Raw genomic sequence first — 25,939 nt, 5'->3', positions numbered from 1 at the left:
TCAGAAATAACTGAAATAACAGAAATGTCATGTACACAACACACAGACACAAAAACCCATCTGAAATAAGCTGACAAAAGCAAAAAAGTAAGTGACACCAAACACTATAATCTCTGATTTCGTTCTTACCAGTGAGGACCCATTACAAAATACTGCAGTGATTTCCTCAAACAATTATCTTCAAAACCATTAAAAAAATATGGCAAGCTTTCATGGGAGCATGACTAACAGGGTTAAATTACTTCCCAAGCACATGTTCCGGTAGAAATAATGAAGTCATGCACAACTCGTTATGTGCAGCACTCTGATATTCCATCATCTGACATGATCTGTCTTTGTTCCAGAGCATGAACCTGTTCTCAAAGCAAACCAAACATGCACCTTTTACATGCATGAACATATACATTATAACCATTCCCAAGCATATTTATGGTAAAGAAGCAACTGATGTCAGAGATGAACTGAATGACACGTGCATTAGTAAAACTACAGTGAAATAATAGCAAACTATCAGCAAAATGTTAAAAAACATTAGCATTAAATGATCAATAAATATTCACATGGGGGTATGTATCATATTTTCCAAAAAACATCTTGTCAACATAATTTATTTACTTACAAAAAACATTTACAGCCAAATAACAGACACACCACTTTACTCCATGTTTCTATTAAATCTTCAACATCACATCTGCACTTTGTTTTATATACTATCCGATCCTACAGCAGCCGGCTCAATTCCCTATACACAAGCACACATGTTCCCTATAACTCTTGCACACAGGGGCCCCACTTCCTGCCTGGTTCCCAATAATGTCTGGTTCCCAGGCCAACTCTGTGGCAAAAATCAATGAGCGGCTGGAACAAAGCCACAGAGCAAGAGAGATAGAGGCCAGCTTCCAGCAACAGAGTGATAGTGATGATCGCTTTCAAAAGTATTCTTTCCGGACAAAAATCAATGTCAGCCATGTCAAAATGTCTTGTTCAACATAAAATGTATCCAAATGATTCCAATCTTAGACATGCTGTATCTGAGAATATATTTACATGTATCAAGAGGGATAATTAGCCAACTTTTTAAGTAAAATATTAAATGTCAGGGAAAATGTTGGAGAGTTGTTTTTCATGACAGGAGTTAGATATCATGGGAATTTTAAGAAAAGTGACAGTGTCATGACTTGGAACAAATTAATTGCAATCATTCATCCTTTTTTTCTTAAGGGATCAAGGAAAATAACTTGACAATTATTTTAACCAGAGTTACGAAACTTGACGCACATGTACATATTTTATTATAGCAAACATGTTACTAAAAGTCATATCAATGCCTTAAGCAATTTGCAAGTGCGGCCAAGATCAACTCCTTGCACAAAGATATTAAATGCAGTGGGGGGTTTCTGACCAATCTGGGGCCATAACTACTGTTCAACTCCCAATACTAACCACACTCCCCCCCCCAAAAAAAATCCCTCTTCATTTCATATTATTATTTCATCAAAAAAGGACCCTTAACCAATGAAAGAATTGTGTATACTTAAATAACCAAATTCATCACATTCCTTCATTTTTTCTGTCCATTTTTTAAAGCTTTCTTGTTCATTTTCATGTTCAGAGTGACAGCTATGCCATGACAGTGCCAGAACATTTTTCTTTGTAAATCAGACAATAGATGTGAAACGGAAGAATGTTTCATGTCTAAGGCATTCTGTAAATGTCTTTATTGCAATTAAGAATTACGTATTACACCATTAGTACTGTTATATAAATCTAATATGCCAGAAAAATGTACTCATTTCTCATTCTAAACAATGATGACAAAATTAGAATTTTATAATGGCTTACCACAGCTAAAACTTTAACCGGCATCTTGAAGAGCCTTGAGGAACAATTAATATTTAATAAAAAGTTTACATAAAAAATCTAACACTTTTTTATTTATCAATATTTATCCATCTTTTTGCTGGGAAGTTCGTTAGATTTAAGGTAATACAAGAAGTGGAAAAGTAATTTTAAGGGTAACTCTGTACTCATATTTGGGGGTCAACCTGTCACAAAATCTGATTACAATAATGACTTTATGACATAACATAAGTACCCAAAAAAAGAACAGTTGTAATAAATATAATGTACTTATTAACAAGACATCACAGGAAAAATGTCAAAGTCATTATCATCATATGTATGAAAATGTCAACGTAGGAAGCTTTTTGTGAATTAACGTCATTAGAGGTAATTGATTTGGTATTTTATACGCCATATAAAACTGTTTCAAGGACAAGTTCAACCGTTGGGAGACTTTTTCTTGTCTAATTACATCACTTGATCATTTATTCCAGTCTAAAACATGTACAAACCATGCATACAGCTTTTTATTAGCAGTTTTCATTTCAGTTATTCAGCTAAATGTTCCAAACAGTAGTTTTTTTCAAAATTAAATGGAAAAAAATATATATGAATTTGAGTTTTCAATCCTTATTTTTAAGCAATAGAGTCTTGTCCTTCTTTTTTAATTTTCTGCAAAAATTGTTCATCATTCTAACTTCTTAATTAGATTACACTGGGCCGATTATTTAGGACTTTGTTAAACTAACAAGGTTGTGAACATCAGTGTCAAAATGGAAGCATTACCAAGGACAAGCTCCAAGAAGCTCATTTATTCCAGTAAGTCCATGCATGAAGTATGTTTTGAGCAGTTCATTTTCTGTTTTGTAAACCAATGAAAAAGAACAAAAAATGCTTATGCAGTGCTCAGGCTAAGCCTAAAGTAAAAAGCAGGGTGGGGCTGCCTGCTGCCCTTTTCAAGCATCTTGCTTGCTGCTGTTTGACTACACCCTGCTACGACCTTTTGCTCGAGTCAATTTTCAGATATCAGTATAAAATGAATGAATATTCTTAATTTTGAAACCAAAGTAAAGATAACGGCTAAGGTATTCACAAACTATTAGTATTTAATGTAGTTACAACACATACACAATTAAAATTGAACATAATTGTTGGCACTTGCAAGTGCCCCATTAAGGCTCATTCAATGCGCATCAGAAGTGCTCTTTCCGACCTAGCACCCTGCCCTTTTCAAATCCTGGCTGGAGCACTGCTTACGGCACGGCCCTGTACACTGCGGGTATTGGTGTAAGTCTTTCTTTCATTAGTCGCTATTGGGGTTGACGGTTCACATTATGTCATGCATTTTATTTTCTGGTGCATAATCGTTTCATAATTACCCATTTCCTGTCATTATATAAACTGTTTCCTGTCACAATGAACACAAAAACTTTCAGTTTCTGTACAGGTTTGACTCATATGCAAGTAATCATTGTAATCATCCAGCACAACGGCACCACATATTGATGCTAATGCTCATCTGTTTTTCTTGCATGTCAAGGGAGATAACTTGACAATTCTTATAAATCATTACCTTACTTTTACAGATGAGATGTATAAACACCTATTATTCAGAATAACTTTAAACTTACATATTTTACGATTGTGAAACGAGTTATAACAACACCATATTAACCACTATTGTTGGTATGATGTTAATGAGATGTATCTTAAACTGCAGGGTTATCTGAAGTGCCCAGAGGTAACCCACTGGAACATATTATATAAACACAACATTACTTAAGCTATATAAGCCCTCACCAGTGCAGGATGGCTGTTCCTTATTCCCATCACAGGGCTGTTACAGAAGTCTGAGATGACTCGCAGGAATCTAAAGTTGTCTGTCTGGCACGGCAGTGAGTAGTCCTGCAGTTTCTTCATCTTCTGACGCATTACAGACATGGAGACCCGCCTCCGGAGGGTGCGCCGTAATGTGCTGCGACCCCCAGCATTTCGAGACAGCGGGCCGGACCGGTCGTGCCTCATACCCTCATCATTCTCCTGGGGAAGCAAGATCGGAAAACTTATGATAGCATAATTAGTATATCATTCTCATAAAATAATACATATTTAGTCAGTTAGCTGCAATTCTCATTTAGAAAATGTGTTTTTTTATATTATATTCATACACTCTTTTTGCCTTTAAAGTGAACATTCAGTGTTTTTTTCGATTTGTAAGCGAATGGTGCCGGGCCCTTTAAAAGGGGAAAAATAGCATCATTTTAGCAAAAAGAGGAATAAACCTAACATATGATTCTTTTAATGTTCATTTCAACTTGTTGTCAAACCTTCTATTCAACAAACCTATTTTCATATTCATGAATGGCACTAAATAGTTACATTTGCTAAATGTTTAGAGGTCAATGCTCCTGTGTTGAAACTGTTTCAAAAGCCATTTATATCCTTTTCAGGGTACTTCTTACTTTTTAATACAATTGTCCAGCTAATTTCAAAACTAATCAGAATTAAATCCCAGCAGAGGGGAGGTAACTCAATCTACACTTTAATATACTTAATTAGGTACTACCTCCCTTAATCCTTACAAAAAAACAACAACTGATTTTGCCCAATTTGTGCATTAATACATAAAAATCTGATCTCAAAAAGAAATTGTCATCATGTCTTTGTATTCTTACAATAATATTACATTAAGGACATACCTGTTCAACATCCATTTCCATTGTAAAATCATCCATTTTTATAGAGTCTCACTTGCTATATCACACAATTATACTTTTAAAACATAAGCTGTAACTTGCAGCTTAAAATTGTAACAGGAAATGAATTGAATTGACATTTACCAAAAATGATTACATTATTCTGTCAGTTTCACTGACAAAATCATATGGCTATTTGCCCATCTGTATTGTAAAAAGTGTAAATAGCCTGGAGCTTGGAGTGGTTAAACAATTAAAAATAATAAAGATGGATACCTGTCTTATCTCATCACATCTGACATCATGTACATTTTTATTGTAATTTGAAATATATATTTTAAAATTATTGGAAAATAAAAGAAGCAAAAAAATAAACTCATTCAATTCAAAATAATAAAAAATAATAATACCTGGTAATACAACCAAATTATGCCAACAATGTCTGATAACAGGGATAATCATACAAGGTATGATTAATTGCAATGGAGGTTGCCATCAGGTTTTTTTTTAACCTATATAAAGGCAGTTGAACAGCCCCTTCCCCTTGGAAAATAAGCTTAGTCTTTCCCCTAACTACACAAATTCCCAAATCCCCTAGGGTATTTGTTTTATCTTTAAAATAAAGAAATATATAAAAAAACTAGAAATGTGTCCATAGGACACGGATGCCCCCACTTCGATTTTTTGTCACAGAAAATAAGCCATAATGATTATTCAGGATAATCTGCACATATAGGATAAGTTGAGTTGAGTTGGGTTTTACGGCATCGCAAGACTGTATAGGTTATATGGCGCCATTCAGGCAGGAAAAAAACTTGTTGGATCCACATTGGACACATACTTTTCAAGAATTAGATTGGAAACATATATTTTTGAAGTATTTTTGGCAAAAAAGGGCCGTAACTCCTAAATGACTAAAGCGATTTCCATGACTATCGAACTTGATCAAGATATTATGGTCACAAACATGTGTTTAAAGTTTGGTGAGGATTGGACAAACAGTTTTCAAGAATTAGATTGGAAACATATATTTTTGAAGTATTTTTGGCAAAAAAGGGCCGTAACTCCTAAATGACTAAAGCGATTTCCATGACTATCGAACTTGATCAAGATATTATGGTCACAAACATGTGTTTAAAGTTTGGTGAGGATTGGACAAACGGTTTTCAAGAATTAGATCGGAAACAATCTTCGGGACGTACGTACGTACAGACAGACAGACGTACGTACGGACAAGGGCAACCCTATATGCCGCCACTTTGTGGGGGCATAAAAAAATATAGTGATAATATCACGTTCATTTATTGATGTTTCTGACTGAATTTGCTTTATTGATAGTTTTACTCCATTTGTCCCCAAATTTGCTTGAAAAAAAAAATGGTACTCAGACAATGATTCACCAAAACTGAAAAAAACATGTTATTTCCCTTTCAAAAAGGACTTCTCCATAACTGTTAAAAAGGCCCTGAAGATGTTTGAAGGAAAATGAAAAGTTAAACATGCACATTTAATATATAAAAAATCAACTTTTTTACTTAAACGTCACAAACGTTTCCACTTCTCTAAGGCCCCAGGCCTCTTCCCATTTTTCAGAAAAACTATGCAATTAAAGAAACAAACCCAGATTCTCATTCTGTGTGATAAAAAGTAAAAACGATTTAAGTATTGTATAACTGATACCCTCAGATCAGCCTCAATTCAGGCCCTGTAAAAACTTCAACATAAGCTTGATTCTAGGTATCATCCTGCAAGAAATAATATTGAAAGAGTTTCACCATATTGGTTGAACTCTTTAATTTCTTTAATTATCACCATACTGGTTGGGAAGCAGTTTCCGACAGTTTTCACAGGTTTTCATTTAATTATACATGTTTTATTCCATACTAAAATCATTCACATTTTAGATATTAAACTGCAACTGCTATTGTAGATGCAGTTTAAACCGCTGCTTTTAGGCGCTAATCATCACAGGCATCTGGATCATTGTTTGTCACTTAAATGTTGCTTAAAACCATTTTGGGTACATACAATGAGATAAACAACACATCTGAAGATATTTAGTCTCTTTGATATACAAAAAAAGAAACAAGGTATGTAACTCAAACTTACCCGAGTTCACGGTAGAGTCCAGTTTTATGCAAATTTCTCAACCAACATATAAACAATCCATTTTTAAATAAGTGACATGGAAAGAAGATTCAATTACCTTTAAAATGGTGTGTGATATGTTGGTATAACTATATTGTCTTTAGACAAACAAGCATAATCCAATGTCCAATTCTCGTGTTTTTCTTTAGTCGGAAAGAGTACAGCAAATTCAAAACTTCAATTTTTCCCGTGTAAACAGTACTAATCACAGTCCTATTGAAGTTATTTAATGCTCCAGTGTACAGATAAATTAATTCCATTCCTTAATATCACAATAAGACTAACACCACAGTTTAAGAAATAACCGTATCAGTCTTCAAATTAAATCCACTTTTATATTTTGTTTGAGGCGGACATTTTCCTGACAGCGCTCAGATGTTTCTTATCAACCTCCAAAGAAGAGTATTTGACCCAGCCAAGGCTGTGTGGCTCACATTCAAGCCGGTACAAAGATGTTAAATGTATATGTCAATGACATCATCTGGGCGCTTGTCGGTAAAATGGCAGGATGCCTACGAAATTTAAAGAGGATTTAGTTACAAGACTGATACAGTTGTTTCTAACATTGTGATTTTAGTCTGTTCGTGATATTATGGAATGGAATTAATTTATCTGTACACTGAAGCATAAAATAACTTCAATAGGTCTGTGATTAGTACTGTTAACCGGGGAAAATTGAAGTTTTGAATTTGCTGTACTCTTTCCGACTAAAGAAAAACACGAGAATTGGACATTGATTTATGCTTGTTTGTCTAAAGACAATATAGTTATACCAACATATCGCACACCATTTTAAAGGTAATTGACTCTTCTTTCCATGTTACTTATTTAAAAATGGATTGTTTATATGTTGGTTGAGAAATTTGCATAAAACTGGACTCTACCGTGAACTCGGGTAAGTTTGAGTTACATACCTTGTTTCTTTTTTGTATATCAATCTTCAGATGTGTTGTCTATCTCAATGTATGTACCCAAAATGGTTTTAAACAACATTTAAGTGACAAACAATGATCCAGATGCCTGTGCTAATCATGTGTTTTTTATCTGTTTATTTAATGAACAAAATATTAGGCTAGAATAAGGCAAATTAAGTTCAAATGCGTGCACAATTCGCTGTGCATAACAAACGCCCATATGCAAGTTTGTGTACAAAATGAAAAATAAACATGAAATACTTTTGATTCCCTAGTTACCATGATACTGAATTGCAGATCCTTCTTTATAACGATCTACAGAAAGTACACGAAAAAGCCATCTGTATGCTCTCCGTTCAAAACTGCTTATCAACCAGTACTAGTCTAAAATAATAGACATGATTTACGGGATTCTTCCAATCCCTAACGTCTAAACGGGAATGTGCAAAAAACGGGGGTGTCTTAAAAATATTGAAATTGTTTAAAGTGAAGTATTTTATGGTTGAAATTGATCATAAAGAGTTATATTCATATTTTACCATGTAAGTGAAATGTTATTTCGCACTAAACAAGCATTTAATGCATTAAAACAAGTTGTTTACCTTTACAATAAAACGAAAGTTGACTGACACAGAAAACAATTATGCGAAGGGAAACAACTCGATACAATCGTAATAACTCGGCCTCCTCCGGCAAAGCTTCGAGATAGACCTCGTTATACAATCGTAACAACTCGGCCATGGCCGAAATGTTCCGAGCCATTTAAAACTGTGCCCTGAAGCATTGCAGGTGCCTTTCATGTATATATCGTTATGTTTTGACAGAATGAAATGAAGAAAAGCCGTCAAACTCATAATTATAAGTTGGATATTTATTTTTTTGTGTATGGAACTAATATAAAATAACATTATCTGGTAATATTTCTTGTTTTTATGATGTTTTATAGACGCTATATGCTTTAACCCGGAATCCTGATTGGAACAATTACCCACTTTTGATACTTAACAATTTGTACGTGAAGGATTTGCAATATCAAAAATCTAAAAAAAATCCGTCAAAGTACAATTATTTGGACTACAAACAGTACTATCTTATGCAATCAAGTATAAGTTAGTAAATAAGTTTGTCTGTATAATTATCAGTGAATAAAGTACTGGTGAATAAGGGATTGATTCTCCCATGTCATTGAAATTTACAATGCCAAAGGCACAAAGGGCTGAAGCCCTTTCCAATAATGTAGAATTAGTGCCATACTTACATATAGTCCAAATAATTGTACGTTGGCGGATTTTTTTTAGATTTTTGATATGGCAAATCCTTCACGTACAAATTGTTTAGTATCAAAAGTGGGTAGTTGTTCCGATCAGGATTCCGGGTTAAAGCATATAGAGTCTATAAAATATCATAAAAACAAGAAATATTACCAGATAATGTTATTTTATATTAGTTCCGTACACACAAAATAAATATCCAACTTATAAATATGAGTTTGACGGCTTTTTTTCATTTCATTCGGTCAAAACATAACGATATATACATGAAGGGCACCTGCAAGGCTTCAGGGCACAGTTTTAAATGGCTCGGAACATTTCGGCCATGGCCGAGTTGTTACGATTGTATAACGAGGTCTATCTCGAAGCTTTGTCGGAGGAGGCCAAGTTATCACGATTGTATCGAGTTGTTTCCCTTCGCACAATTGTTTTCTGTGTCAGTCAACTTTCGTTTTATTCGAAAGGTAAACAACTAGTTTTAATGCATTAAATGCTTGTTTAGTGCAAAATAACATTTCACTTACATGGTAAAATATGAATATAACTCTTTATGATCAATTTCAACCATAAAATACTTCACTTAAAACAATTTCAATATTTTTAAAACACCCCCGTTTTTTGCACATTCCCGTTTAGACGTTAGGGATTGGAAGAATCCCGTATAACACGTCTATTATTTTAGACTTCTATTATTTTAGACTAACTTACATACTGATATCATGTCACATAATTTGAGACAACTGTTAAACTTAAAATTTAAATGCCACTTTGGTGATGTTGGTGTTTTTGGGGCATGCCATGATGATTGACCATCATAACTATGGACATTCAAAGGTTTTACAGGATTGAATGTTTAAGTATGACGAGTTAACGCTTATTTAATGGAAATATTTATTATACAGTACATTCTTTTCTTCGCTAAATTTTGGTCTCAAATAAAAAATAAAGAGTTAGAATCCCTAAAGCAATGCCTGTTGATTAAGACGGCTCATTCCCATAGAAAAATCGCTGAAAATTTTTCAAAGCAACATACCAATAATTAGAATGCCGATAGACATTTTCGATTCGCGAAATTGTGTGACAAAATAACACGCGTTGAGTTTGATTGTTTACCTTGCTTATCGCGCGGAGTTCTGCCGCACCAATAGACTTTCTTCGCTTCCTGGACGAAAGAACAGCCGAAAATCCACAATTCTCAACATTAAAACTGTCATCCAAAGACAGAGTTTCACCTGAATCTTGAATATCGCGCTTCCGTTTCCTATTTGCTGCCTCCATTTTGAATGTAAATAAACAAATTTACATGCCACCTAGCGGCCATAATTTCAGGCGAAAGGGAAATAATTCTACACGCGCTTTCACGGTTCGCTGCATCGCTTATCCATTAATTAATTGATAATGCTTGCAATAAATTACTGCGTAGATATATTAGTGAAAGATGTGACAAGATTACAGTACAAACATGTAGATAATTTCTAAATGAGCACTGAGAATCGTGTGTCATCACCATTTATCTAAGGAGCCAATATATTAATCTGATCCTGAAAAGCGCGATATCTTTCAGCTTGCTTCCATTCTAAAATTATGATTTAATCGCATTAGCCTTAGGTTAAACTTATGTCTTATCAGGTACACTGAATTTATAACACATTTGGGTGCTGTTAAACAGTTTAACTGAAACTGTTACCTGTACTGTATTGCAAATCGAACTGAACTTGTGTTAAAAGGGAAAGAAGACAACCTTTTGAATGAAAACATTTAAAAGTCAGCTCCATAAACATGCGCCTTATCGGTCCAAACAAATGATTTGACCCATCTTTCCTACAAACACAAACAAAGAAACAAAGTAGAATAATTTAAAACTTCACTCACACGATTGACAATTTTGACATTCTTATAAACATTTTGTCTCAGAATCAGCTGATTTTGGCAGCAATGCCTTCAATTCAGTCAAATAAGATAACCCACAAAAGAATATACATATCTCCATTGTTTAGAAAACAGCCGAAAATTTCATTTTTTCTTAAAGAGTTAGTAACGCGTTTAACCATAAAGTATCAATGTTCGGACATGATTATGAAATCTGCAATCTGATCTTTTGTCAGTAGGTAGCACTGGTTTCCAGACATCTACCCTAAAATTAGCTTATTAAAGGTAAGAAAATAAATCTGGAGTCGTCAAAACGATCAAGCTTGAGAGTGCAGCTTTAATAAAAGAGTCCAAACGAGATTCCATGGGAGCAACAGCGATCGTTATATATGTTATTAATAAACGAGTACCTCGGAAATTGTGCGAATCATAATGACGGTGGTGTTGGTGGTGTAATATATGCTGCTGGCAGTGGTGTTCTGGGTGATAAGATACGTAGTTCAAAACTTATAATGAAGCCAAAAAAAAGTTCTTTGATTACACTTAATAAAAATAAGGTAGGTAGGTATAGACAGGTAGGCAAAACACTTTTTTGAGATTCTGTACCAAACCGACCCGTATTAGCGTATATCACTATTGTACTAAATAGTCAAAGTTTAACATGTTCACTAAAAAATATGCATTGTTTATAGGAAATTACGAAAATAAATCCACACCACAGTAAAAAGCGAGGTTCGTGAGGAAAATAGGATCGGCCGGTCTGGTCATATCCATCCTCGGCACCCCAGCGTATCATATAGGTTATGGTACGCTTGGGTGCCAAGGATGGGTCATATCATCACATGAAGTAACCAGGGGTGGCTCCAGGATATGACGTTAGAGGCCCGGGGTGCAACTTCGGGAATCAACCTTCGTCACGTACCCGCCGTGGTTACACAAAAACTAATGTATATAAAGTTTAAATGCAGATAGGATGGGGATCTGATAAATGTTGATTATTTATAGTCTGAAATGGTGGTCTTGTATTTCATACTAAACAAAATCCGATATTGACATAAAAACATACATGCGCTGGTGGTAACAATACATTTTCATTACTCACACAATCATGTACACTGATGCAGGTAAGCTGAGTGAGTCACGTGACGGACCAGATGTTGCACAGGTAACTTATACATATTTAATGGCCCAACAACCTGGCGTGAGACTGCTTCCGGATGATCCGAAACAGCCGATACCGCCGACATCACACACACACGCACAGGTAGCACCACAACAACAATACCTTACTAAACATGTACGGTTACATCAAAGTTATGGAAGCTAACTATTTTGTGATTCTCAGTGGGATCTGATCAAGGTAAGAACATGAGAGATAATTATAAAATAAATCGAACCTACATTAGATAGTTATTGATAAAATACACCTTAAAAGAGTGCGCATAGATAAGGTTGTATCGCAAGTGCATGCTAACTGATTTACCAACTGTTAAATTATCATTTGATTATACTTCACAGGAATATCCAGACTTCACATTATCATAGCTTATCGGCTTAATAACAGTTCGATCAGTTTACTCTATTTGTTATCTTTCTTTTTTCCTAGAATATAACTGTACTATTTTTTATATGCAAACGTGTAATTAAATCATCATTCTGATATATGTTGCTTCAAGTATGTACATAGTGTATTTACAGAAAATAAAAGAGCCCTGAGTGATGGATCAGTCGGGCTTAATTTTAAACGACTTCCCCAGCTTACCTTTTTAATATTATAAAAGAGATTTATACTATAAAATGATTACCAGCAAGATTCTGGAGGTTAAACTTTTACTACTCATGTAATCTAGTCATAGCTCCATATTCCACAGCCCATGTCCTCCCTCCCAGCCCCGACCGGAGGCGGTGAGGAGGTTCCGGCGTTCCTGCACGAGCTAGTTCCCTTTCGGTGTCCAGTGTGCGGTCACAGCCGCCACTTCCCCACGCTCCGCGAGCTGCGTCAACACCTTCAGCACGAGCACAAGTTCAAGGTATGTGAGCACCGTCCACATACATATTTGAGCATAGTACAGTCCATCGTCGGCAACCATGGTACTTTTTTCCGTTACACTTCATACACAACGAAGTGTGTATCGGAGGTATCTGACGATGAGTACAGTCCAACCTGTATTAAGTGGCCACCTTTGGAAAATCGTCAAAGTGACTTCGTTTATAGAAAGGATAACCAAATTAAATTTCGTTGGTAGTGTTTTTTCTGCATATTTGCTTCTTAGTACATGCACGTTATGTTTCGCAAAATCCATATCGTTACGAAGTTACATTGATAATTTTGGTATTACTTCTAATTTCAGATGGGGTTTGTGAAACCTCACACCCGAGCACAGCTATTTGACCAAAAACGAGGTAACAGAGGCAATTCAAACAGCTCCAATTCTTCTTCGAATATAACTAACAACACTTACGATCATACCGGAAGCGTGGACTGGCGGGCCGCCCTGCGCGAGTCCTCCCCTTTGCTCCAGACATTCAAGAACGAGGCGAACCAACTCGAGAATGACCTGCTGAGAGCCAAGGAGATGGAGCTCAAACATAAAACCATGTCCATGCAGACCCTGGCTAAAGGTTCCGGGTTTCGGATTCCCGAAAACAAGAGACCAGCAGCTGAGAATTTTGAAAGACTTCACCTCAATTATGAAGTGAAAACCAAACAGAAACCTGCCTCAAGTGACTTTCAGAGTTCTGCACAGAACAAGCTCGTTAAAGAATATCTTGACAAACAAAATTGGTTATACAGTGGACCCAGACCAACAACAACAACGTCGGATATCCACAACCAGGACACACTACTTTTAAGGACACCTCTGACCACAGAGCACTATCGGAGGCAACACCCCAGCGGCCGTGCACCTCAGGAAGGGACATTCAACCAACCAACGACCGTCGAACACTCTGGGGCCGCCCTGGCCAGGTCAGACGAGTTATTGAAGCAGATGGAAGAGTTCGCAGAGGGAAGATGCAGGCAGCAGAGGCAGATAATTGAAGAGCTGGTTCAAGGTCGGTAACACCTTTATAATGTTTACCAGAATAGTCGTGTCGCTGGATTTATGATTTTAATAAAGATTCTATTACACGATTGGCAATAACTGAGCTAGAATTTAGTCTCCATTTCCCATTTAACTAACGCATGAATTTATTCATGCATTTTTTTTGCATGTGAGTGGAATACTTATGGTGTTCCGTGAATTTAAACCTCTTTATATTTGACGTTTCAGATATGCGGACAAAAGAAGTGGATCTGAACCACTTGGCCACGGAGCGGGATCGGCTCCAAGAAGACAGGTCCCGGCTCATGGCCAACACCGAGCGTCTGGTGACCCAGGCGGGTGAGTATGGCACCAGTGTCCGCCAGGCGCATGACGACCGGGGAGCTCTTCTAGACAGTGTCAGCGAGGAGCTTGGTAAACTTCGAGATCTGTCGGAACAAGAGCTGAGAGCGAGAGAGAACGAAGCTAAGGTAGGAGTTGTATTTTCTGTCTATTTTTTATTTATATACTATTTACATTATTAAGAATATGTCCTTTATCATTTTAAACAAAAGTGGTATATTCCTGATTGGATCAAATTTTATTTATGGAATTCATGTATTGAAGTTCCGATAACATCAGTGAAAATAAAGCAAAATTGTACATTGCCTCTGGAATTTGTTTACAGTTATGGTACCAAATCTATACCATTCATTAATATATATGTTTATTTCAATTACTTATTGACAAGTATTATCCTCGGTTAACCACACAGACGGCATGGGGACGCTGTCAGACGGCCGAGTGGGAGCGGGATCAGCTGTCGGCGGAGACTCAGCGGCTGCTGCTGCGGGCGGACGCGGACACGGAGCGGCTGAGGCGCACGCTTCAAGCAAAGGACGATCGACTCGCGCATGCTAAAACCGAGCTGGACAGAGTCAGGTAAAGACATGGTATCCTTAACAGGTGGCCGAATTATTACATCTATGCTTTATATCTCCATTCTTTACTAACAAGCAACTAGTATACGTATAAGTCACACTCGATAAATGACTGATATGTATAAAAATAAATTGGCGTTTATAGCTTATCTGATTTTATTGTGTAGAACTCGTGGTATGCTTTTCTTTTAGGTTCGAGCAGGAGTCGGTGCTGGAGAAGACGTTGCGGGTGTACCGAGCAGCGGAGGAGAGCCGACAGGCGGCGCGTGTCGCCATGGAGACAAAGGAAGGACAGTTGCAGGAGGCGGGCCACCAGATGGACGCCATGGCCGCCCTTCACCAACGCCTCGTGGAGCAGTCCAGGATACTCACTGGTTTGTACGACACCCTCTACAGAAAGCGGATTAGTTATCGAATCATTATTACTATTTGTACCTCATAAAATCTTAATACCGTTTAATTATTTTTGACTAAAGAAATTAAAACCTTGACAAGCGTTTTGTGGATGTTGTTCTGGTACTAAATCAGGACTTCCAATTGTTCCAGAGCAAGCTGATGAGAACACGAGCCACCTCCAGCGACTGTTGAAGGTCAAGGTCGAACAGATAAATGATCTCATGACACAGCTAGACACGCTTAGAGCTGGTAGGTTATTTGTTTTATAAAATGTTTTCAACTCACTTGCGTTGTATTTATTTGCAAAATGTTCTCATTTTTACCTCGAAAATGGTATGCTTGTTCAAACGCGAAACATGATGATTAATCGTAACCTATTACCGTACAAAAACGCGCGTAAATTATATTTGTAATAACCTTTGTTCCTGAAAGCCAAGCCGGGCGGACTATCTCTTGAAGTATTGGTAGAGCAGTTAATAATTTCAGAAAAACGGCGTCTGGAGGAGAACAGTGGGAGCCTGGCGGAGCTAGCGGAAGGGAGCCAGTCGGAAGTGGCTGGCCTCAGAACACTGGTCGGGGAGAAGGAGGCGGAGCTTAGGACTACACAGGCGTGAGTAAAGAATCTCCCGGCATGCTAAAACGTTTATCAAAGTCTTAAGATATAACCACAGCTTTGGTGAAAATAAAGCTTTCATAATAAATGTTACATAAATGTCTTCATAAACATTATTGACGAGCCTCTTATAAAGTTATAGCAAATGTGTTACCCCATGCCAAATGAAGACGGGATGCTACGTAAAGAGGCTCCATATACACTGTCAAAACACATTTCAGTCAGTTGGAAGAGTTGAAGAAGTTTCTGCAAGACACGGCAGCCAAGGAACGAAAGGCAAGGGCGGAGCTTCAGAGCTTTATTGAGGAGTTGATTGATCGGACGCAGCGTGCGGAGGCGGAGCTACACACTTTGAAGAGTCTATCAGCGTCCACTACTCTGAACAACGTCACAACGGTGGAACCCTCCTCCTTATCACATGCGGTGGACAGCTCGGAAAGGACAGGGTAATTTCGACTTTCCTCTCTTAATAAGACAAAATTTGCCTTTAAATAAATTAATGATACACGTACATGCATCCCATTATACGCATAACAAATTATAAACGATACTGTACTTGTGTCTTATGTCTGGTGTAAAGCAAATTAAGACATATTTGTATTCGTTTAGGCTTCCAGCGGCGCCATCGAGGAATGATATACCTTTGAGGAACAGCAGACGAACCATGACGTCCAACGTCGCCCACCCTCATACTCCAGCCTGGCGTTCAGGCTTGCCGCTCTTCAGTGACGTCTCTGACACCAACGTCCACAACCCCAAACCACCCAAGGTGCCATCTGATGCTTCCCGTAGGCGTAAACACACTCCAAAGACTTCCAGTAGATATAATCGTGATGATATCTCAATGAAAACAGAGGAAAGATTACACACTATTGATAACTCACATCGAAGGTCACAGACTCAGCGAAATATTGGCTCAGATGACGAGGAGGTTCAGGACTGGCAAGAGTCAAGTGGGAAAGGTTCTTTGTCAGGTTCAGAATACATTCCAATAAGAGAACGGCAATCGGATACTACCGATAGTAGTGAGATTGAACATAAGGAAAGTATGCCCGATAGTGACAATGAATATTTAGCGAAGCAATTAAACAAGCAATTTTTAAAAACACATAGGAAAAGAGTGTTAAAAACTTTCCAGTCTGGCTCGAACGAGTCAAAGACTCGCAGGCCAACGTCAGTCGGGCGATCTTATAACGGCAAAGACATGTATAGCAAAGAAGAACCAACTAAACCAAATAAAGACAAAAACAAAATAGACTCCACCAAAATCAAGCACACCTTAGACAAATCCTGGGATCCAACCTACCCGTCTGGTCATAAGAGTATGGTAGACCTGTCAGTCAAGAGATCACAACGGCACGAGGACCGTTGTAGGTCAAGGTCACTGTCTCCCGGTGCCCTCCTTGACGAGCACCCGGGCAGCGAGGAACGGTCGAAAAAGAAATTGACAGGAACGAAGACTTCTCGAAATGACGGTATTTGATATAGCTTTGAACTATAACGTTAATGAGTGCAGTGACATTGACACTATTGAACAATATGATGACCATAACAGGATATTTACACGACGTTCACATACTTCACAGATTTCAGCACAATAAACCTGAAATTTCATCATTTTGACTCAATTGGGATCATGGAAATCATTGATAAAGAAAAGAAATAATCGTCGTTTATTCTATAGTAACCCTATCTGTAATGTCCTCACTCAAGTACATCACAATGTTTGCATACCCATACTTCTCAACCAAATGCTACTATTTCCAGCCGTGACGTCAGACCACGTGACCGAGGACAGCGGGCTGCGCGGTTTAATGGACGAGAACGGCATTCTTTGGGACGACATGGACACACTGCCGGATGTCTCAGACTCCGAGTTAGGAAGGGTATTACAGGAGTTGGCTCTTTTTCACTTATGTAATATAATTTATAGCATATTTGATTTTGCAAATTACTGACAACATGACACTCATTAGCATTGTAATAAACGTATACACTTGTTGTTTAGCAACAACCTAATTCGCATCATAAATAGTTTCACACTTGAAGTCAATAAGATCAATCAACAACAATTGTATTTTTTATACAAAAATGATTATTTTTGAACGCAATCTAAAGATGTAACGTCTGTTTCAGATGAGCCCTTCTGGAAGCGAAGCAATCGCAACCAAAGCAACACACGTTCCATCACAGGTTACAAAGAGAATGGTATCTAGTCATACAGCTATACACGTACCACAAGCAAGATGTACGGATATACAATCTGAAATGGTCAAACGAAATACAAGACGATTGTATAATGATAATAGCAATAAATTAAGTTCTGGTAGTGTAAAAAAGAGCAAAAGCTATTCGAACTTCAAGTTTAGGCCTATAAAGCAAGCATCGTTGGAACAGAAAAGTTTGTCAGATAAAGACATATCATCAGGCGGAAGAGAGGTTTACAAGTACATCACCAAGCCTCCTGAAGAAGAAAACTATGACACTCATTGCATCAGTGGTTACTCACCAACATTGTCCAGGTCTGATATGTCTTTGTCAGTCCGGTCAAATGACGATGGAAAGAGCTATCGAAATGTAGAATCACTTCAGGACAAAATACAGAGAATTTCAGAAAGGTTTAGCAATCAAAGAAAATCCAGGAATAGTAGGTCCACACCCTCTCTGTCTGAGAGAATTGATGAAATTGCAGAAAAATACCGACACAAACGAAAGGACATTTTTGAAGGCAAGGGTGTTACACCTATTGAAAACAAATCGTTACAAAGTCTTACCAGCAGGCAATTAACAGACCAACAGAATATTACCGTTTCTGAGGCGAAAGCAACGTCGGCTATGGCATTCAATAATTCAAAACATTTTGACAATACAATGAAAAACAGCTATTCTCAACAAACAGCTTTAAATGATAATATACAGCCGCGTGAGTTTGAATCCACTTTCAATAAGCCAAAGAATCAAGTACCGAATAATGATCCGTGGTTGCCTCTTCCTGCTAGTACCGGTAATATTTCCAAGACGAAAAGTGAACTGACCAATGTTACTTCCATGGAAGAAGTTAGAAATGAAGAAAGTTTTAACAGAAAAGATACACAACAGGTACAAGACAGCAATCAGACAGAGCAGACAAAGTCATTTGATCCGTTTCACATTTATTCAGAATGTAAACCTGAAAATGTAGAAATGCCTAGTCAAGAGACCAGTAATGTGACGTTACAAGGGGAAGCGATGGACTCTAATGATGCACTTAGGTATGGGATGAAACCGAACATGGCCATAAATGGGAATCATTCAGACAGCGGAACCAGACGAGAACCATTGGCGATAACAAAGGAGGTTTATACAGACATTCGTAGAGCTGATTCAAAACACGAACATGCTGGTAAAGACGATGACGATGTTAGTTCGGCCAAGGACAGTGCGGTCGGCTACACGGTTTTTAGAGACGAAGAAAGTGATTCTAAACATTGCATGAAACAGAAAGCAGATGATTTATCGTTTTGCAGGGAGTTGCATGAAAGTATAGATTTAACTCTGAGGGAACCAGTAACAACAACTCAGGAATCACATTCAAGTGGACATGGCGAGGTTGCAACAGATGGAGCTGGCATTGTAAGTAAAGATAAATATAACGCATCTGACAGAGGCCAAAGTGCGGTAAATGCTTCCCTTAAAACACCGTCAAGAGCAGTCGTATCAGCTTTTGCTGAGGAAATAGATGATGTCTCACTGCGTAACTGCGGCTCCAACACGCAATCACTTCTCGATCTTCCCGGTGACATTACTGACAACGATGTCGACATGGACACTGACACTGAATCAGTGAGGAGGAATCTGTTTGAGAGTGTAAGAAGGGTGAAAAAAATATTACCTGATGAGGACACCGATGACACCGATTATTCAGACTTTCCTGCTACAAGATATAGGAAAACAATGTCGTCAGCTTCGTCACAAGGTTAACAGTCACTTATATGGGACATGGTAGACATATAGAATTACAATACATATTAATCTTACCATATACATATACTAGTATTGGCTTGCACCGGGTAATTGTAATACATGTATGTGATGTACGGTTGTTGGAAACTACTGGTTTGTTCGTTTCTTTGGGATATGTACGATCATAACTGTTTCTGTTCCTATGTTTTGTACTAGTATCCATATTCTGAAATATTTTGCAAATGGTTAGTTACCTTTGATTTTTTATGTTTTCTTTGTACTTATAAAGGTTAATGTACATTGCTTGTTTTCTTTTTTGGAATTGGTGATAGTTTTTGTTGGCAGCATTTCTTATTATTGTAAGGCTTAAAATGATTTATCCGATATGGGTCACTTTGAGTAAACTAGCCAAGTTAATTTGCAATAAGACGATTGATTATCGATATAAACAAATTAACAAGTAGACAAATGTATACAATATACATACTTTTTGTCGAACCCATTGCACGGAGAACGAAACATAGTTCTCACAATAGTGGTTCCGTGTGTGTGTGTGCGTCCGTCCGTGCGTGTATCCATTCGTCCGGAATAAACCTTGTCCGGGCTGTATCTTGTTCATTAATTATTAACTTGCCACTTAGGTTCACCGTGATTAGGTGGTGTGTCGTGAACAAGACCCAGGTATGTACATCAAAGGTCAAGGTCAAACTAAGAGGTGAAAGGATGGAATTATTACTGATGATATGACTGTAACTTGTTTGTGTTACCACTTAACCAATCATTATAGGATTTCCAGGAAACTTGACATGAATGTTCAACACGATAAGGCCGCTTATCGCTCACAATACCCAGGTCTGTTCCTCAAAGGTCAAAGTCACGCAGAGAGATCTAAGGTTAAAATTATCCTTGTACGGGTTGTATCTTGATTATGCATTGTAGGATTTTCAAACACCTTGCCCTGAGGTTCACTAAGGTGAGGTGGCTTGTTGCAAACACAAGAACCAGGTCTGTACCTCAAAGTTCAAGGTCACGTTTATATGTCAAAGGTTAGAATTATCCTTGGTCGGGCTGTGTCTTGACCTTGCATTATAGGATTTTCAAAGAAACCTTATCATGGGGTTGACCATGATGAGGCGGAGTGTCGCATGTTCCACGTATGTGCGACAGTTTGTCTGTCTGTCTGTCCGGACTGATCATTGTCAGGGCCGTATCATTAGCATGCATTTATAATAACCTGTGGATTATTCCACCCCATGTTATATGCATGTTGCAAATGCATCGAACATCATTATATATATGCGGCAAAGGCTCTTTCAATGGGTTCGACATGTTGTGATAAGGCGTCAAGTTATGTATGTGCAATCAATATAGGTCCTCCTCATCAAAGGCGTCAAGTTATGTATGTGCAATCAATACAGGTCCTCCTCATCAAATGCTTATTGCAACTTATCATAATATAATGAAAGGTTGAGAATTTATTTAACAGACTCAAAAATATATTGCTGAAATGCAGAGTGAGACGATTTGTTTCTGTATATTCTTCATTAATTTATTCGAAAAAAAAATGTTCGAAAGAAGCGATGCTACGCTTGGTAATATTGAAAAGGGACGAGAAAATAAGATTGTAACTATAATATATCAATGCCAATATACACCCAGCCTCCATTGATCTGTTGGATGGGGTTCCGGCGGCTAGACGGGAGGCAACCCGGCGACGGCGTGCTGCGCTCATACACGTGTTCTCATGGCTGGACGCGCGGACACTGGGAGCCGTGGCGCGTGTGTGTCGCGAGTGGCGCCTGGTGGCCCGCAGCCCCAGGCTGTGGAGGCGGGTGGAACTTAGTCACGGACAGATATCCTCACAGGTGGGTCTAGTGTCCGGAAACAAATATCAAGGCTTCTTAATGATTTTAGTGATTCATTTTGTCTATCATAAACAAATTATGTTATGTTTAAGGTGATCCAACGTAAGTAGAATAACTGCATCATCATCCAAGTTGTCGCCATCGACACGACCATTAAAATGACATGATTAAAAAAATGTATACATTTTTCCATATGCATGACAGTTTCTACAAAGACTTGCAAGGCGCTGCGCCAAAGCCGAAGTTCTTATATTGGAAGGTAATTTATTATACATCTTTCTTTCTTCTACGTTTGCAATATTAAATACAATGGTATACACTATTTCGAATAAATATATTATTTTTGACATTGAACTTTTTTTTTCTATTATTTTTATCCAACACATGTTTATTTACGCCTGGTTTCAGACTTGTTACCGCGGCACCGGCGGCGGGACGAGGGCATTGAAGACTACCACGAGAATATTAGGTACGCGTTGACATCCCTCAGGCAAACAGTAATAATGTTATGTTTTTATTTCACTGAGTTGTTTTGTCATATGTTGTCGCCCAAAATAGTCGATTAACAATAAACCAACATCTTCATAATATGTTATAAGCAATCAATTTAAATACTTTTCAACTCAGTTTTCAACATTTTCTCTCTTCTAGCTCCCGCCCTCTTCTCTCGTCAGCACCATTCTATCCCGCCCCCCCCCCTCTCTCTCTCTCTCTCTCTCTCTCTCTCTCTCTCTCTCTCTCGCTCTCTGCATTTCTCTTGTCTTCCATTTTGTCTCAAGTTCTCTTTAAATGTTATATCCCACTCCTTCCAACCTAGATCCAACTCTGTCCCTTTGACCATTTGTTTTCTCAATGAGAAAATTATATGACAGGTTTAATAGTTACTACGATGTGCATTTAGCATGCAAGAATTGCTACTATATGTTAGTATTCCTTTTTGTTTACAGACACAACTTCAAAACAATTTTTCTCAAGCACATTTTACTTAAAAATGGAGGGAGCGCGAATTGCAAATCTTTGCTAAAACTACAGTTTAAAGAAAATAATCCAAACAGTATACTAAAATTAACAATTCGTTAAAAAAAGAGATAAAAAATTTAAAAATAAAATAAAAAAATAAATAAATTATTTAAACATTATTTTCATATGAAATATTTACTTTCGATTAAATGTTTGCGATCTTTCACAAACAAACATGCTTCGGTTTTTATTCTTCAATTTGAGGATTCAGTCACCCCAGCGCCATTCGACTTTATGTTTGTGTTCGCAACTGCGTTCTTTGCGAATAGAAAGGTACACGACTGCTTGAGGACATAGTGTAATTTCCGTCGACAACAGTGATTTTGTAATTATCCGGTCAATGCTCAACGCGTATGGTAAGAAACATTAAACTAAATTGTCAACCATTGCTTTACTTTTTTTCGTTTAGTGTATACATACAATACATTGTTCCAGATGGTCCCTGGAGCCCGGGCTGGATTGTCTCCTGAAGAAGGCAGAGGCCACCCTCCATACCGTCACCATAATCAACTGTGGAATGCTTCTCTCGGCAAAGTGCATTAGTTTTATTATAAGTTGGCATATTTACCATAACAAATGAAATTGTATATTATAAGAATGCCACTGTCTTACTTGGGATTATAAATCGAAGATAAATAGTCCCAAGTAAGACAGTGGCATTTTTATAATATACAAGTTCATTTGTTATAATGGTAAATCGTGTTCGTATTGAATGGTCGCAAATCCTTTCTTTCATCTAAAATAGTAAGGAAATTGTGCGAATAAAAAAGATGTATTGAAAAATATAAAGTTTGTTACATTAAGGATCATAATAAAACCACAACTTTTGTATTCCCCCAGGAGTATATGGGCGGCAAGCGTAAGCTGCCGGCGTTTGCGTCACGTGACGTACCTTAGCGACCAGGACGCCGTAAACCAGGAGGTGATGTGGGCGCTGGGGTCGGGATGCCGAGACTTACACACTCTCAGGATACACCCTATCTTCCCCTGGTAAGTTGACTATTTTTTTTTATTAAAATAGCGAATAACGGTTGTGTTACTTCCGGCGCTTCCGATACGCCATGGTTCCCTGTCAGGCAAAGGGCGCATCAAACTCTTATCTAAAACTATGAATAAAACTAGTTCTACTTCAATGCCAGCCGCTCAATGGACACCGTTTCATAAGCCGTTTGTTATTGGTTAGGGCTTATCAGATCTGCAAACCGTAAACCAATGGGTACACACCCGGATCAAATAGTTATAAATCATGTAAATCAAGATTCATGATCCGTGCGTCCAAATGATCAGACAGTGTTTACCCGGACAAGCGGACCTCAAACGTCTTACCAGTCCCGAGTTTCTTCATCTCATGTATAACCATACAGCAAGGCCGCTAAGCGGTTCAAGACTCGGCTCCCCTTCTGCATACCGGATATGCATTCCCTTAAACCTCGTCCTAGTCCCTAATAGCCTTGTTTCGTGTATACATCTACAGCACGGTCGCTGAGCGATTCACGACCCGGTGCGCCCAGATGATTGGACAGTGCTTCCAGGATCTGCGGACCCTCTCCCTAGGCGGTCAACACGTCGACGTATCCGCGCTTGAGTTCATAGGTAGGCAGTTTTGTAATCCTTTTAAACATAGGTTGATTCATATTGGTATTCATTACATTATATGGTCACATATATTGATTAGATAGCCAGGTACATCGGTTTGCTTTCTGGTAAATAACTTTGCAGAACAAGTCCAAATATTAATCATTCGAATGGACCAATCAAAATGTATTAGTTGATAATTCAAACACGTTTTGTTTACTGTACACCATTGTACACCAGCTTTCTGTAACGTATTCTCCCCATCAGTGAGCCGTTGTCAGAAGCTGGAACGCCTTGAGCTTCACCGGATTCGTTTCCTTTCATGTGAACTTGTCGACCGGATGTGCCAGAGTGGGCTGGCGGACCTACAGGAACTGGCTTTCTACGGAACACCAGTAGCCATCGGGGCAATCCCGCTCTTTAACAGTGCGTTCAGTTCATAATTGAAAATATTATAGTATTTCAAGAAAATTTCGTCGTAGACTTTAGTCAGAAGTCGGTGGCAATTGTTTTTAATCAGTTATCTGTGCGCATAATGCAGGCCGCTGTGCGCACCTGCGGAGGATCATGCTCACTCTGAAGGAAGATGACCACGTGACTGATGGGGAGGAAGTGACGTCACTTCCGGATTACGAAGATCTTGTAGATGGATACAAGGTACTGGGCATTTAGGGAAAATATTAATAGACTTCACAATTTGAAAACTAAATTAGGATCTCAGTGCGACCCGTAACTCACAATTTTGATTTGATTTCTTAACAACTTGACACATTTACTCGCCCCCTCGGGACCAAGTGCAATCGTAATCGTTAATAAGTTAGCTGTGCCGGTATATATATGAAATAAGTGAAATTGACAAAGGTTATTCATAATGAGATATTATTTTCCTTACAAGTGCATGATTGTCATTTGCAGGAGTTGCAAAAGAGCGCCGCGCTGAGGTCCAAACTTCAGTTGGATGTTGCCAGACCGAAAGTGAAAAAGGAAGCACCCAAAATTACCGAACCTGAAGAAAAATCGTTCTTCCAAAGTCTCTTTAGTTAAACTGTTTAATTTAACTGATGGTTTATAAATGTTGATGATATACATGTCTTAGTATAATTCCTGATTACAAAGGTTAAATAGAAACCAGTTATTTAGAACGAACGGCCGATCGCCCATTTTGTGGGGACACAAACTCTCTTGGCAAATAAGACACTATCAGAGATACAGAGCTAAAACATCCACCTATCAAGCTTGTTTGCCCTGATAATTGATCTTTGATGGGGAATCCTCCATACATACACATACTAGTTTTCCATATTGATATAATCCTTATTATTGTTAGTCTAAAAAATTGCAAGCCGGAAGCCGACAGACGCAGGGTAATCATTTAGAAGACTTTTTTCATGCAAAATTTCTTACTGCGTGTCCTACGTTTTAAGCGGTAAATGCACTTATGGATGCCTTTGTGTGAGCCAGTGCGCATGCGCGAGCCTCTGAATGACTCGCTTAATAAAACCAACTAATGACTAAATGGAACTGTTCTGGTTGTTTTCGATCTTTAATGGACATGTGCCGGTTGTTTTCGGTACTACATGGAAATTTGCCGGTTGAAATCTGCTTAATGGGATTTTGGTTGTGAGAGCTCCTCTAATATATTAAATGTAAACATGTTCTCCATTTCCATGTGCGGAGGTATGAGACTGAACACTTAACTTTGTTAAGACTGAGTTTGCGTCACATGACGTTCCTAAGCGTCTGTCACGATCATCTACACGTCCGTGAAATTCAAGGCATATCCCTCAAAATAACAGAAATGGGAAACACATGTGAAAAAACGTG

At 38.0% G+C, this 25,939-nt stretch overlaps 2 protein-coding genes across 4 annotated transcripts in view; one reads left to right on the top strand and one right to left on the bottom strand.

Annotated features, from left to right (window-relative positions):
* LOC128211456 (rhotekin-like) overlaps positions 1-10,149 on the bottom strand; it is a 41,736-nt gene extending 31,587 nt beyond the window's left edge. The window contains exons 1-2 of one of the 3 annotated variants that reach the window (XM_052916264.1): positions 9,985-10,149; positions 3,643-3,882 (exon numbers count right to left, since the gene is read on the bottom strand). In XM_052916264.1, coding sequence (XP_052772224.1) covers positions 3,643-3,882; positions 9,985-10,149 — 405 coding nt within the window. Of the gene's footprint in view, positions 1-619; positions 777-3,642; positions 3,883-4,541; positions 4,626-9,984 lie in introns of those variants that run through there. The other 2 variants (XM_052916265.1, XM_052916266.1) reach the window with 2 other exon arrangements.
* A 1,786-nt stretch (positions 10,150-11,935) lies between these two features.
* LOC128211746 (uncharacterized) lies at positions 11,936-25,610 on the top strand. The gene is made up of 21 exons (XM_052916779.1): positions 11,936-12,100; positions 12,612-12,770; positions 13,092-13,794; positions 14,013-14,254; positions 14,539-14,705; positions 14,897-15,078; positions 15,251-15,349; positions 15,587-15,710; positions 15,935-16,159; positions 16,323-17,188; positions 17,481-17,599; positions 17,850-19,668; positions 21,315-21,520; positions 21,725-21,779; positions 21,929-21,989; positions 22,976-23,074; positions 23,381-23,530; positions 24,015-24,133; positions 24,383-24,541; positions 24,657-24,772; positions 25,031-25,610. Exons 2-21 carry the CDS (start codon positions 12,615-12,617, stop codon positions 25,157-25,159), a joined length of 5,796 nt encoding a protein of 1,931 aa, XP_052772739.1. The 5' UTR covers positions 11,936-12,100; positions 12,612-12,614; the 3' UTR covers positions 25,160-25,610.
* Positions 25,611-25,939: the final 329 nt, after the last annotated feature.

Source organism: Mya arenaria, chromosome 12 (genome assembly GCF_026914265.1).
Source record: "Mya arenaria isolate MELC-2E11 chromosome 12, ASM2691426v1".
Classification (NCBI taxonomy): Eukaryota; Metazoa; Mollusca; class Bivalvia; order Myida; family Myidae; genus Mya; species Mya arenaria.
This window is presented reverse-complemented; position numbering and strand designations above follow the sequence as displayed.

Excerpts from the sequence above, each read along its gene's own strand:
- LOC128211746 (XM_052916779.1), top strand. The coding sequence starts at position 12,615 with ATGTCCTCCCTCCCAGCCCCGACCGGAGGCGGTGAGGAGGTTCCGGCG. Across the intron at positions 21,990-22,975 it reads GACTACCACGAGAATATTAG|ATGGTCCCTGGAGCCCGGGC; the intron begins GTACGCGTTGAC and ends ACATTGTTCCAG. Across the intron at positions 24,542-24,656 it reads GGCAATCCCGCTCTTTAACA|GCCGCTGTGCGCACCTGCGG; the intron begins GTGCGTTCAGTT and ends CGCATAATGCAG.